This window comes from Pyrus communis, chromosome 4 (assembly GCF_963583255.1).
Source record: "Pyrus communis chromosome 4, drPyrComm1.1, whole genome shotgun sequence".
NCBI lineage: Eukaryota > Viridiplantae > Streptophyta > Magnoliopsida > Rosales > Rosaceae > Pyrus > Pyrus communis.
The window spans coordinates 16012133-16028136 of record NC_084806.1 but is presented as its reverse complement, the minus strand read 5'-3'; the positions used below and the strand labels follow the sequence as shown (position 1 = coordinate 16028136).

At 37.2% G+C, this 16004-nt stretch overlaps 1 protein-coding gene across 1 annotated transcript; it reads left to right on the top strand.

The window, feature by feature from the left end:
* Nucleotides 1-14971: 14971 nt before the first annotated feature.
* On the top strand, nucleotides 14972-15550 carry LOC137732768 (uncharacterized). Its single transcript, XM_068472042.1, has one exon. The coding sequence runs from the start codon at nucleotides 14972-14974 to the stop codon at nucleotides 15548-15550; it is 579 nt and encodes a 192-aa protein (XP_068328143.1).
* The last annotated feature ends 454 nt before the right edge of the window (nucleotides 15551-16004 follow it).

Genomic DNA, 16004 nt, shown 5'->3' with positions numbered 1-16004 from the left:
GGCAGGAGAGCATTGAAGACGATAGAAGTGCTTCTGGCCTTGGGAAATATCTTTGCTGCCACTCAGTGTACCATCTTGTGAAGATCTTCAACCAATTATCATACCAAGTTCGATAAACTTGGCAGTTTTAATCAAACCAAGCTTCCTCAGTTACCCATTATTCCCATTCACTCACAGAACAAGATCACGCTCACATTCTCACTCATGGCCTTTGGTCTCACCATAAAACTCATCTCTGCTTATGCTTTTGTAAGTCTCCTTCTTGCTTGTAGTTTGCCCGCCAGTTTAATGGGCGGGAAACAAATTCATAGATTCACTATCAAAAGGAAATGAATTGTGATGTATCTTAAGTAATGCTTGATAAGCACATCACCAATCAGGCCACAACTCTCGCTCGATAAATCTCAATCTCATAAGTTCTTGTAAACTGGATATTGAAAGAGCAATACTAAATTCAAGCCATTCTCCTTCTTGACAACTTACTTTCTGCATATTCAGTTTTCTATCTCCTGCATGTTTTGTTTATTTGAATGGAATCAGAACAATAATAGTGGCCTGATTGGTAATACGCTTATCAATGCTTTGATCGATATCGACGATATATATTCGAAATGTGGAGACGTGTGCGTTCACCCCCTAAATTAGTCATGGGCCTCGCAGCCATACTGGGCATTTACTTGAACAAGGAATTGGTGGTTGCGAGTGTGCCACTACTAGATGCGGCTAGTAGACGGATTTCAATGATTGAGATTTTGCCTGAATTCTAAACAAGAGATTTCGCCATTGAGTGGGAATGGCTCAAATCAAGGTTCTTTCTTTGCCTTAAAGATAAGGACTTTACTTATGTGGAGAAATGGAACAACATGTAAATGACAAGTTTGCTAGAAGTGTAAATAACAGAGGAAAGTGAATGACTGGTAATGTAAATTGCTTGTAATTTAAATGACAGAAAATGTAGATGTACAGAAATGTAATTGATAATACAAGGAATTCAATACTACTCGGAAGAATAGCAAAGCTTTAAAAGGAAATATAAGGCTTTTGCAGAATTGAAGTATTAAAAACAATACTACGAAACCCTTTATTAGTGTCGCTATGATAACTGACAAGAAACGTATATTACTGTCAAATATTAAGCAAAATCCGACAAAAAGTGGATGCAATGATGGATATAATGAGCGACAGAATTGCCAATGTCAGGAAATGAATTTTCAGACAGAAATTGTGTCGAATATAACCGATAAAGAATATATTAATAATGAATAAATAAAAGTATTATGTCACATCCCGACCCGGGCGAATCACTTCCCAAGCCCGCTCCACCACCATAGCACGATATTGTCCACTTTGGGCTTACCTTTCCCTCACGGTTTTGTTTTTGGGAACTCACGAGCAACTTCCCAGTGGGTCACCCATCATAGGATTGCTCTAGACCCCTTCTCGCTTAACTTCGGAGTTCCCATGGAACCCGAAGCCAGTGAGCTCCCAAAAGGCCTCGTGCTGGTAGGGATAGGAATATACATTTAAGGATCACTCCCCTGCGCGATGTGGGATGTCATAATTCTTTGTCAGATAAAACCGATAAAAAATACTCTAAAACCGACAGAACTTGTGTCGGATATAACCGACAGAGAATTTATTAATAACGAATAAATAAGAGCATTCTCTATCAGATAAAACTGACAAAAAATATATTAATAATAAAAAAAATATAAACCACTTTTTGAATCATTTCTTTCCCTTTCAAGTTGGCATCCCCTGCATTCACTGCATTTTCCAGCTTTGAGATGTGCAACGTTCCTCTAAGGTACACCATATCCCTTGCCAAAAGGATCAAAAATAGGAATCCAGATATCCGTACATATGCCTTATGTTATACTGTAGCAAGTTGGGTTATGTTCAGTCCCAGATTCTATATACAGAGACTCGTCATCGGGACTCATGGATACACCGGATATCTTCCCAAAGAAATCAATCTCTTGCCACACTTTTTAATCTGCCTTTGTGCTATATATATGCACAAAATCCGTAGGTTCCGCGACCACCATGAACTGACCATTTGATGAAAAGCGAATTGACCTAGCAGCACCCAAGTTATTCTTCAGAACAGCAACTGGCAATGAAAGATTTCTTATGTCCCAGACTCGAGAAGTCTTGAACTGGTTTCCGGTGGCAAATATGCGACCATCAGGATGCCATGTTGACGCAAAAGAGTAATCCAGATGACCAACGACCTTAGCAATAATCTGGAATGACAAAAAAAAAAAAAAAAAAAAAAAAAAAAAAAAAAAAAAAAACAGAGTTGCATATAGTTATTAAACGATTCCATCCAATTGGAAAGATAAGCAGTTGCCAATTTCATCAGGAATTTAAAACACAAACTGAACGTAATACAAATAATTTAAAACATACTGGTTTCGAAATGTTGCTTCTCGAATTGTTCATCCTTGGTGACTGAAGCGAGAAGGAGAAAGAAATGAGGAGAGAGAAAAAGGGGAAGAAAGGGGGAAGGGAGAAGGCACTGGTGCATGGAAGAGATGGAGAGATTTTATTTTGGAAAATTTTCATCACTGTCGGTTAAAACCGACAAAAATATTTTTTAAAATAAAAACCGACAAAAAGTTTTCATTACTATCAGTTATAACCGATAGAAAAAAAAATGGCGTAAAAAATCGCCCCAAAAATTCTCTCCCAAAATTTTGTTACGATTTTAAAAAATAAAATAATTATTATTTGGTTTAATAAATAAATAAATAATATGTATTTAAATAGAATACGTTTTTAAAAATTAAATAAATAATTGTTTGGTTTAATAGATAATAACCCATGTAAAATATGCGATAAAGAAACAAAAAGATAATTGTACAATGAAAATTTCAGCACACAAACTAAATGTTGCCTAATCAATACTTGAAAAACTTAAATTAAAACTTAGCACAAATTACTTTTCCCACTTCAAAATTTAGGCAAATTTAACGAAGATATGCATTCTACGAAACTAGTTTCCATGATCTAATTGTTAAACTTGTTTGTAGATACTACAAGATCGCATACGTAAAAAATTGAAAAAAAAAAAAAAAAATTCAGAGATTAGGTAACGAAACAAAAGTTTTCAGTAGTTATAAACGAAAAATCACAATTTAGTGGTTATTTTAGCTCTGGTTTTGATGTTTTTTTTATAGCTACACTCCTCGACCCTATAAGAATGCAATGAATGAATTCGATCTTCAATTTAAAATATTTACGTTAGTGGATACCACAAAATCTTATTTTATACTTAATGGAAGTATAATATTAACTCAAGTATTTGTTTAATCTATCATTTTGACGCGATATGCATTCTACAAAACTTTTTTCAACGATCAAACTGCCAAACTTATTTGTACACACTCCGAGATTGAATACATAAAAAATCGTAAAATATTCAGAGATTACGTAACGGAACAAAAGTTTTCGACGGTTATAAATGAAAAATCACAATTTAACAGTTACTTTAGCTCTGATTTTAATGATTTTTTACAACTACACTCCTCGACCCTATAAGAATGTAATGAATATATTTGATCTTTAATTTAAAATATTTACACTAGTGGATACCACAAAATCTTATTTTATACTTAATGGAATTATAACGTTAACTCTTAAGTGTTTATTTAATCTACCGTTTTGACACGATACACATTCTACAAACTTTTTTCAATATCCAACTGTCAAACTTGTTTGTACACACTCCGAGATCGCATAAGTAAAAAATCACAAAAAACAAACATTCAGAGATTAGGTAACAGAACAAAAGTTTTCGATGGTTATAAACGAAAAATCACAATTTAACAGTTATTTTAGCTCTGCTTTTGATGATTTTTTATAGCTACTCTCCTTGACCGTATAAGAATGCATTGAACGAATTCGATCTTCAATTTAAAATATTTACACTAGTGAGTATAACATTAACTCTAAGTGTTTGTTTAATCTACTGTTTTGATGCGATATGCATTCTACGAAACTTTTTTGAACGATCCAACCAACAAACTTGTTTGTACATACTCCGAGATCGCATACGTAAAAAATCACAAAAAAAAAAAAAAAAAAAAAAAAAAAAAAAAAAAAAACAACATTCAGAGATTAGGTAATTGAACAAAAGTTTTCAATGGTTATAAACGAAAAATCACAATTTAACGATTATTTTAGCTCCGATTTTGATGATTTTTTACAGCTACACTCTTCGACCCTATAAGAATGCAATGAATGAATTCGATCTTGGATTTAAAGTATTTACACTAGTGGATAAATCTTATTTTATACATAATGAAAGTATAACATTAACTCTTAAGTGTTTTTTATATCTATCAATTTGATAGGATATGCATTCTATGAAACTAGTTTCAACTATCCAACCGTCAAATATGTTTGCATATACTTCGAGATAGCATGTGTAAAAAATCGTAAAAAAAAAAAAAAAAAAAAAAAAAATTCAGAGATTAGGTAACGGGGCCATTTGTGAAAAAAAAGTCATTCAGAGATTATTCTGGCAGCTGCCCAAAATTTTTCTTTGCTCGTCTCGGTTATGTCCAACAGGGCTATGAGTGAAAATAATAATAATAATAATAAAATAGTCAATTTCTGTCGGTTATAACCGGCACCATTAACTTAAAAACCGCCGGAATATGTTAAAAATATTTATATAAAAAAAAAAAAAAAAAAAAGAATTCAAAAATACTGGCGGTTATAATAATTTTATGGTGGTTGCATCCGACACTAAATATCCGCCAAGAATTTATGTCAGATATAACCGATGGGATTTCATTGTTATTCGACACTAACTGAATGATGTGTCGGATATCTTCTATCTAACATAATGGCTTATTAAATCACCACCATCATCCGACACCTAAAGTTAATATTGTAGTAGTGAAAGGGTGCATAGTTTGAACTGAGTTGAATTGTTTGATTGATTGGTTGAGTGTCCATAATCATTTTGCCTCGGCTTCTTTATATAGAGAATTGAGAGAGCCCCTTTGTTGAGGACATTGAATATGTTCAGAGAAGCTCCATTGCCAACTTGCATATGACGCAAGTTGGTTTTCCACTACATGTACATTAATCCCACTTGCAATGAATTAATAATTAAAACAACCAAGTTGACTTCTTTCCTCCACATGTCCTTCTCCCAAGTCTGCCAACATCTTTACTTGTAATAAAGTCACCGCTTCAAACCATGTGGAGAAACATTCCCACGTGCAACTTTTAGTCTATTCGTATATTAAACCTCCAAATGTCATGTTTTGGCTTTAAACCCAAATAAGTAAAATTGTGCATATTTTAGGTGCAAACAATGTGCTTGTGTGGTGGATCTATTAGGTCGATCAAGAGACCTTGATCAAACATTAGATTTGATCAAAACTATATATGCTAGGTAGGAACCCTGTCCAAGTGTTTGGGGGCAAACTAAGCAAATCAGCTCAAAGCAACATTACGATAAAATAATAATAATAATAATAATAAATAAGTAATATTATTTAACCACACCAAACTGATACACTCTCTAATAGACAAATATAAGCTCCATCTAACATGTTCATCTATATTGGAGAGTTTATCTGTAAATGTGTGAATTTTGTGTGTTTTGTGTGTTTAAAACACATATCACTTAATAAACAATTATGACACAAATCAAATTAAAACTTGATTAATCTGCACAAAATCAGTCGTCATGTGCTAGAGAAGTATCAAGTTCTATCATAAAAAGTGCTCACACTTTGAAGAAAACAATCGTATCAAGTTCTCCTAAACCTGAGCTTATTCAAATAAACTAGCAGAAAGATTTCCCCTCCCACTCCTGCCAGATGCCAGTAATGAACAAGTACTGGTGAAGAAAAAGATACTGAAGCGCTTAAACAAAACAAATCATCGAGAAATATATATAAACATCTCCAATGGTATACCTACTACGAACCAAGCTAATCCCTATAGGTCTTTCAACCACTTTGTGGATTTCCCCTAATCAAAGAAAGGGCTGGGTCTGGTCGGCTGTTGTGCATATACAAAATTGTACGTGACTATAGAGTATTTTGTAATTTGACATTTTTGAGTGCATGATTTGGATTTTAAAATGTTTTTTTCAACTATGTCTTTGTCTTGGATATTGAAATTTTGGATTGGAGATGTAAAATTGGCACTTAGGGGTATTCTTTTTTTGTCTTCTACTAATATAAAAGATATTATAATATAAACAACCGCAATTATCAAGATTCAAACTTCAAATGGCTATACTACACAATACAACTACATTACGTGAAGATGCATAAAGAATACAAAACGAAAAATTCATCCAACAAAAGTAAAGGTAAAGCCAGACAAGTCTTTCAAAACGAGATTTAGTGAAGGCACTTCTCATACTAAAAATAAATTAAAAAAAATAAAAAATCCAAAAGATAGGACTAAATCGAAACATACCTACAAGCATACATGCAAGTTACTTCCTTGTAGGATTGGATGCATGGTCCCGAAGCAGGTGACGCGTTTGTATTGGATGCATGTAAAGTCCAAATATGAGTGTTAAAAAAGGAAAATAGTTTTTCGTGTGTAGGTTTTCTATCAATAATTGCATGGAAAACAGAATTTCCATTAATAGCTAGGGCTATTGATCCACAAATAAATAAGAAGAAATTAAAACAATAATAACAAGGAATAAATATATTATATATATGACGAAATTAATTAACTATGCACCTCCAAGGCCTCGAGCCTTCTAAGATGTCATTGATATGTTGTATCCAGAGCCGGTCCTAAGGGTAGTCGGAGTAGGCGTCCATCTAGGGTCCCCACTTTGGAAGTGTGGAGTCAAAAATAATCATAAGGCGACACGTGGATTTTTGGATAGAAGAGGACAAAAATACCCTTGAGGCATACCGGAATTCCTACGTGCAAGCAGCGGGCAATCATCCCTCAACCAAGTCAAAAGTGCCCAAAATAGGTAACAAATTCAAAACTATTTCATCCACCCTCATCCTATACTCTCCACAAGGTAATTATTCCATAACCCCGAAAACATTTCTTTTAAATTATGTTAACTAGTCAATTTATTACTTAATTAATCTTTTAATGGCTAATTAACTACAAATTACACCCAAAAAATACCACAAATGGCCGGTCCTTATTCTTCTAATAGGGCTGGCCATATCCCTATAAATAGCTCTCCATTCTCTCAAAAAATTACTTCCAAGTCTCTTGCAAAACTATACAAAATTCTCCAAACACTCTTCCAAGTACAATGGTTAGAAATTTAGAAAATTTAACAAATGAAAATTTCAACACTCAAGAGATGGGACCACGGCGATCCACAAGGCTAAATGTGACAATAGGTGGAGCGGCACCACCACCACGAGCTTCCACCATGGGAACCACCATGGTAGCCACCCGCGGTGAGGTCCATAGTGTCACCACCACGGCCCTAGCCGTGCCATCCAAGGTGGCTCACAGCACTAAGGCCACAACTCAAGCCATGTCACTCCATGCCCAACGCGTTGCCAAGTTGAGCCTAAGCCTCACATTTGCTTGCATCATACGTCTAGTTGCCAACTCCTATGGCCTAGCTTGCTCCCGCCGAGCAACCTACTATCGTGGCCCAACCTACTCTCGCCAAGCAGCCCACTCTCCTGGCCCAGCTTGCTCCCATGGACCAACCTACTCCCGCAACATTCCAAGCAGCCCAAATCTGCCCAAGACAATCTCAACTATCCGAACCAACCAAAAAGTCGGGGGCATTTTCACCAAGTTTCTCCGCAGATTTGACATTTCCCAATTCAAATCTCGTGCCCAGAGCCTACCACACTTCCACTACTCAAGGAGGCATATTCCTTCCAAGCTCTTCCAATCCAAATGGCAAACAACAATTGTCTTGACAAGTCATAGAGTTGACGAGAGCCCTTGCACAACAGACAACCTTGGTGAATCAACTCTTGCAATGCACCGAGATCCAACATGCCTTGGACGAGGTGTCCCCAAGAAGGACAAGGGCAAACGAACCTCTCCACAAGTGTGACGGCAAGCAACCACTTAACCAGTCACCAACCGAGCGTTCTAACGGAGTACACTCCCGACTGGACCCCCGAGATAACGTATACTCCCATTTTAGCGTGTGGATGAGCATGCACTCTCAGTTAGGCCCATAAACAAACATACACCCACGGTTAGGGCCACACTCCGATAATTAACATGAACAATCTTCCAGGCAAAGGGTTCATTCGTGGCAAGCCCGCAAGGAGCATCATCCACCTCACATCGGAGTAAGCAGCACAGCAGACTGAGAGAAGCAGTCACTCAATCCAGCTCAAGTTCAACCTGCAGCTTGCGAGTTACCCGCTTGCCTACTAGGAACATACCACACACACCGCAGCTGTGGCATAGACAAGCCAAACACATGGAATAGCAGCCTAGACCAGCAGGTCACGACTGGGGGCAGTCGAGAGCTCTACCACCCCCAACAAAGGCAAATTCAGGAAGAAGTAGAAAGGCTCATGACAGAGCGATTGCATAATTTCCCGCACAACGAAGCTATTGACAAGGTGCTCCGATGAGATATAACCAACATAAGCGAGTCATCTTTCAATGACAAGACCGAGCAGACGAGACCCTCATATAGATTGCTGGATATAAAGACTACTTCTGTTTTGACAAATGTAGCAACTCAGCCTAATGGCACGCCGGGGGCAGACGAGTACCAAAATGACACATCAGTCGAACTACCAAGAATCGGGGGCTGGCTAAAGATTATTTTGGTTGTCCCAGCAGTCTAGCTTTCCTCAGCTGCACTCACGACAATAATTTCCAAGCTCTCCAATGCGAAAGGATAAACTAATTGCTCTCCAGTGCGAGAGGGTAAACCAATTCCCCGACACCCATATGGGTTTGCTCTCCAGTTCGAAAGGATAAACTAATTGCTCTCCAGTGCGAGAGGATAAACTAATTGCTCTCCATTGTGATAGGGGTAAACTAAATCCTCGACACCCATCTGGGTAAGCTCTCCAGTGCGAGAAGGCCATATAGCTCAAAAGATCAAATGCTTGAAGATCAACTATGCAACAAATGATTAGGGGCAGCAACCACTTTTACACTTAACAGTTTGCTCATCCGACACTTCATCTTTAACAACTCTGATCTTGGCAGCTCCATCCTTGACTGCTCCATCTACGGCAGCTGAGAAATCAAACTCAAGCAGTTTCCTCATTTTTGGTAAGTAGCCCAGATGTGGCAGCCCAAACCGTTGCCCATGCCATGCCACTTCCTCGGCCCATGCTGAGCCAATCCTTGACTTCAATCAAGCCGAGCAACATAAGCAATGGCCCCTGCCAAACCACCTCCTTGGCCATGCCAAGCCGACTTCTAGCCCCTGCCAGCCGACATGTCGTACCACCCTGACGGCTGCCCCGCGACAGCACTATCCACGAAGAAGACAAGAAAAATGAAATTTTTCTTACATGAGTGCGGCACGGAGAAAACGAAGAAAGCAACGAAAGACGGTCCTTTGCACATGCAAGATGTAGAAGATTGCTAGAGGAGGGTGAACAAATATCCTCTAAGCTTTCTCTCTCTCTCTCTCTCTCTCTCTCTCTCTTGTAGGGTAGAATAAATCGCTCTTCAAAGTTGATTTAATAACCCACTTAAGGTGGACTTAAATAGGCTTTGAGAGAAATTTATTTTCCTTTCCTAGAAGGATCTAATTTCCTATTAAAGAGGGAATCTACATCAAAATAGGAAACAGTCCAAAATTTCCTAAAGCAAGAAAATCTCTACACCTGTTGTCTTTTTCTGCGAGCAGCCCAACAGGTGTGGGGGTATTTGTGGAGCCAAAAATAATCACAAGGCGACACGTGGATTTTTGGATAGAAGAGGACAAAAATACCCTTGAGGCATACCAGGACTCCTACGCACGAGCAGCGAGCAATCATCCCTCAACCAAGTCAAAAGTGCCCAATATAGGTAACAAATTCAAAACTATTTCATCCACCCTCATCCTATACTCTCCACAAGGTAATTATTCCATAACCCCCAAAACATTTCTTCTAAATTATGTTAATTAGTCAATTAATGGATTTATTACTTAATCAATCTATTAATGGCTAATTAACTACAAATTACACCCAAAAAATGCCACAAATGGCCGATCCCTATTCTCCTAATAGGGCCGGTCATATCCGTATAAATAGCTCTCCATTCTCTCAAAAAACTACTTCCAAGTCTCTTGCAAAAATCTACAAAATTCTCCAAACACTCTTCCCTCAAAATTCTAACTTTGGCATCGGAGGTTCTTCAGCCAAAGCCTCCCCACATTCATCATGGGCGCGTGAGGCTTTTTGACCTTGACCAAAGGTGTGATTTGTTTTGTAGGCGTAATTTTGTCCAAGAAGGGGAAGGCGGAAATTTGCATCCACAGGAAGGGCCCCCAATTTTTAGGCGGAGTTAGGCGGGTGTGGACGAGGATGGACCGGAGCTATGCGGGCTTATATGTAAAAGCCGAAATTTGGAAATCTTTTGTTGCAGGGTTGGCCTCGCACGAGGAAGAAGACAACTATATTCCCAACATCATTTTAATTGCATGATTTTACTTAAGATGGTCCCACCATATTTTTTTATATCTGCACGTCTTCTCCCCTTTAAATAGTCCCCACCATCTTATTTTTACTTTTTGCTTCTCTCTTAATCATCACCTTTATGTTTATTTTTATGGGGTTTTATTACCCTATTTTATGTCATTATTATGTACCTAAAGGGCTAAAACTCTCACCTTTTTGAAAAATGACATTATTATAAATTATTCAAATCCGTTTCATCCGTCTAGGCGCATATACGAAAATTAGTATCCTCTTCACTCTAGTATTTTTCCTAGTTGTAAGATGTTGTCTCTGTAATCCAACCATTCATTCATTTATTGAATGTAATAAGTAATATTGTAACAATAGAAAAATGATTGGAATTTGGCATACTGGGTAGGGACTTCTCTTTCGGTTTGAATTGGTTGAAAAATTAGATTATGTAAACTTAATAAGTGCATTTGCATCTAAAAATGTGAGACGGGTAATATACTAATATTTGAGTAATGTTTGTATATCTTTCTTCTTTTGATATTAATTTTTAATGATATTAGATATAGAAATAGGCTTTTCATGTATTTTGTGAATTTTTTTTACACATGTCAATGTACAAAGAGTCGGAAGTCAGAGAACTCTAGGGCCCTATTTCAAAGGCTCGCCTAGGACCTTCAAATTCTCAGCGCCGAACTTGGTTGTATCATGGATATTGCACCAACGATAGGAATTGTTGATAGAGGGAAACCGCACCAACCAAAAAAATATATGATAAAATCAAGAATCTGGTCCATAGGTTTATTCAGAGCAGTTAGCAGCGTAACTTAGATTTTGGGAATGACGACTACCAAGTAATTAGAGAAGAAGTGAACAGGAAGAAGACGTAGGGTTTTTGCTTTTTTTTTTTTTTTTTTTTATTTTTTTTTTCAAAAAGAATTTTTGTTGATAATAAGCGTCCATGAGTTGTAGTCTTATCTAACTACATAATCCAACGTGTTATGGTTGTAGTTGAAGACATTTATCTCCATCTCTGGTATATTTCCTAATTTCTTTTTTGAAATATGTGAGGATAATTCGGGTATGAAAATTTTGATTCTTGTAAGCCATGTCCAGTCCGAATATCTGACCTCCATCCCTCCCTCTCATTTATTTCGATAAGTTGGAGAAATTGTCTGCTCACTTTTTTATTTTGATTCTTGCATATCATAGTCGTGGAAATTGTCTGCTCAATCATCTTTTCTTCCTAATTTGGAGAAAATCTGGATTTGCATATCATAGTCGTGGTGGATCAAATATCTATTTTGTTAAGTCTCGCTCATACATGTATGACAAGATGGTCGCAACATCAGAATCAGATGCATTTGTTCGTGAGCATGTTAGGAAGCCTGGCTCACTTCCACTTTTATATTCAAGCACATAGTATTAAAGGTTCGTTTCGAATCTTGCTGTCGCTGTATTAGCTCAATTTTCTGATTCCTAGAGGAAGTTTGAGTTACTGCTGTTGCCGAAACAAGGGTCGGTGACACATAAGTTTGTTTTTTCTACTTTCCAGTAATGATTTAAGTGAAAAATGAGGTAGTAGCCGCTTACAATGGTCTTCGATCTTCTTTGTCAGAATTAAAAGTTGATGTTCATGTCAAAACGGGGCAAACATTTTATTTCCAAGGGTGGTTTTTGTCTTAAGGATGAAGGCTCACATCATAGTTAAAGTTTTAAGGAGCATTCAATTTGACCAGCTCGACATTGCCAAAAATGGACATGTCAAGAAAATGTTAAGGTTGGATAGCTCATATCATTGCAGAAATTCACTCAAATATTTGCGTAGTTGAAGAGGTTATCTCAAGAATTTAGTACTGGTTTGGTAATGATGTGTTTTTATAAAAAGTGGGTATAAAAAAAAAGTTGAGCTCAAAGAAATGTTTGGTAAATACTTAAAAACAATTATTTTCACAGTTTTGTGTGAAAAAAGTTGAAAACGTGAAGCAGCAAAAATGAGTTTATTTTTACAGCACAACAGAAGCAGTTTTTTTTCAACTGCAGCGTCTTTCATTGCCATGGACAGAAAAAGTTCAAGAACCATATCGGGATTGACACGGTTGTGAAAATTATCGGTAATGCCTGCACTGCAGAATTGCAAAATTGTAGTCATGCGTTGTAAATTTTTATTTATTTTTGTTTTATTAAAAGAGAGCGGTATATTATATAACGTGGGATAGGTAAGTTTTTCTCCTTGTTTACAGCCTCACTTTCACCTTTGGCCATCGTTGAATTCCTCAATAGATATTCAAACACAATGAACCAAACAATCAACTACATAACGATCAAGTGGAGCTGAATGTCAAAAAAATAAAAATAAAAATATAAAATAAAATAAAATAACAAATCTAACTCTTACATTTCATTGAAACAAATGTACCTCTCAGTAGACATAACCCGCATTCCTTTGGCACTATTTTTAAGTGTGATTGTTACATCACCTGCCAGTTGGCCTACCAATAAAGCCAGCCTAATCTAACTTCGTTACTTCCGAACATGTTTTCATTTTTATAAGTACCCTTTTCTTTTCTTTTTTTCTTTTTTTCTTTTTTAATCAAACTTTTTATAAGTACTCTTTACTCTGACTTGTTTTCTTATTGCAAAGATAATCTTTGCAAAATTCATTCTAGTACATTTGGTAAGAACTTAGAATTGTTCTGGATAGAAATTTTCGAAATAACTTTGTAACAAAAACAAGCGCGTATTATCTCAATGACAATAATTTCTAGCTTACTGAGGAAAGCAGCTACGGGATCATTGGCTTCCATTCCATAGCAAGCACTCAAATTCCACATCTGACAGTGTCTGACACAAGGGATTAACATCTAATTCTATGTACCAAACTGTAAAGAAAAGAGATCATTGGATTCCTTATCGTATATGGTAGACAAAAAAAGGGTTCTACTGGTTTTCACTGTTCAGCGGTATATTGATAGATTCATTCCACTAGGTCACTTCTCATAAAAATAAAAAAAATAAACACTCCAAAACTGATTCAAGTTCAAAATTTTCTACATTGCCTGGTCTATTTTTACCTATCTCTGCAAACCTTTTTAGCTATCCTTGTCAATTCTTCAGGCATTACCTTATTATTCTATAAATCTTCACTAGAACCCATCCCCAAGACGACATGTTCTCGCGATTTCATTTGACTTTGGATGGCATGAATTGATTGTAGTTTAGAGGACTATGAGCTGCGGCATTTTAATAAACCAATGACCAGATTCAGCAACTGAAGTTTGGATATATCGAAAATGAAGTGAAATCAGCACGAACATGTTAATAAGTAACACGAAGCAACCCATGACATCACAACAAGAATAAGGAAAATTTTGTTGTTTTACTTCCACTGATGAGGGCGAGCCTTGGTGCAACGAAAATATTGCTCCTTTGTGACCAAAAGGTCACAGGTTAGAGTCATGGAAACAGCCTCTCCACAAAGTAAGAGTAATGATGCGTACAATAGACGTTCCTCCCAACTCTCGCAAAGCGGTGAGCCTTGTTGGCTTAGGGTTGCCCATTTTACTTCCACAGATGAATTCCAACAAAGTACATGTATGATTTCAATCTCACAATTCATGTATTATTGCACATCTTCTACTTTGTTACAATGAATAGGAAAAGAAAAAAAAAAAAGGTTTATCCAAATGAGTGTGTAATCCAGCTAGCTAAACCAGATCACTTAGAGCAACTCCACCCCTGAAAAACATGCGCCAGCACCCAGCCCATTTAATCCACTCAGTGAACAGTGACATACCCCAATGAACAATGATAGGCCAAATGTATCTCCACCCCTAAAAAATGCGCTAGCACAAATGATCTCCACCCCTACAAAATGCGCTGGCACCCAGCCCATTTAAAATATTATTATTTTTTAAATAATAAATAAAAAAATAGTTTTAATTTTGGATAGGATTTTTAACCAATCTCGTCACGCCACGTGTCATTATCCGAACGTATTATTTTATGAATAGATTTTCAACCAATCCCTATGCGCCTCATGTCACTATTTGTTTACAATAATTTAGCCAAGATTGCAATAAGATTTTCAACCAATCTTGTCACGCCACATGTCATTATCCGAACGTACTATTTTGGGGATAAATTTCCGATAAGATTTTCAACCAATCTCGACGCGCCACGTGTCACTATCTGTTTACAATAACTTAGCCAAGATTTCGATAAGATTTTCAACCAATCACGTAGTGCCACATGGCATTGTCCACAACCTCATCCTTTCTTTTTTTTGTCCATATAAACCCTACATCCCTACATCCATCCTCACACCAAACTTAATCCTTCTTTTTAGCTCAGAATCCTTCTTCATCGTTTTCAAATCTTGAGTTCTTACAATGTCTTCTTCAAGGAGAGTATATAAACAGCTTGAGGAGCAACACAAAAGATTGTTGGCACAACAGGAAGAATTGGTCAATCTCGAGGAAGGTGGAGGTGGAGATAAGGCTTTCGCGATGGAGGAGGATGAGGATGATGACCATAGAAGGCAAAGGGCCTCACATTCCCATCGTGTCATGGAAGCTGTGGGTCAAAGAGCCAAACCCAGACGTGCCACAAACTTCGATAGAAAAAGGGAAAGACGAGGTAAAGATCTCTTGGAAGATTATTTTATTCCCAAAAACGTATTCCCTGATCATGTTTTTAGACGTCGTTTTAGAATGCAACGAAGTTTGTTCGACAAAATTATGAGTGTTATTTGCAACCGTCATCCAAACTTTGTACCAAAAGAGGATGTTTTTCATGTTCTAGGTTTTCTTCCTGAGCAAAAAATTACGGCTGCCTTGCGAATGCTTACATATGGAGCATCTGCAGATCAAGTGGATAAGATCACGAGGATGGGAAAAACAACTGTTCTAGAGTCCCTGATGCGGTTTTGCTCTACAATTGAAGTGCTCTACACCAATGAGTACCTCTAAAAACCCACGGTAAGGGACATGGGAAGGCTTCTGAGGAAGGGTGAGATGCGAGGTTTTCCTGACATGATTGGAAACATCGACTGCATGCACTGGACTTGGAAAAATTGTCCAAGTGCGTGGCAAGGAGCTTATGGCGACAGAAAATGAGCCAAAAGTATCATTTTGGAAGTGGTGGCTTCATTTGATACATGGATTTGGCATGCTTTTATTGGTGTTCGAGGAGCTCAGAATGACCTAAATGTCCTTGCCCAATCTCCAGTGTTTGATGAACTGCTTCAAGGAAAAGCGCCGAGATGCACATATTGGGTTAATGGCCATAAATATAAGGGACCTTACTACCTTGCAGACGACATTTACCCAAGGTGGTCAACGTTTGTCAAAACAGTCCCACATCCATAGAGTGAAAAAGAAAAACACTTCACAAAATGTCAAGAGGGATGTAGGAATGATGTGG

What these genes read in the sequence shown, in the direction of transcription:
- LOC137732768 (XM_068472042.1), top strand. Translation starts at nt 14,972, where the DNA reads ATGTCTTCTTCAAGGAGAGTATATAAACAGCTTGAGGAGCAACACAAA.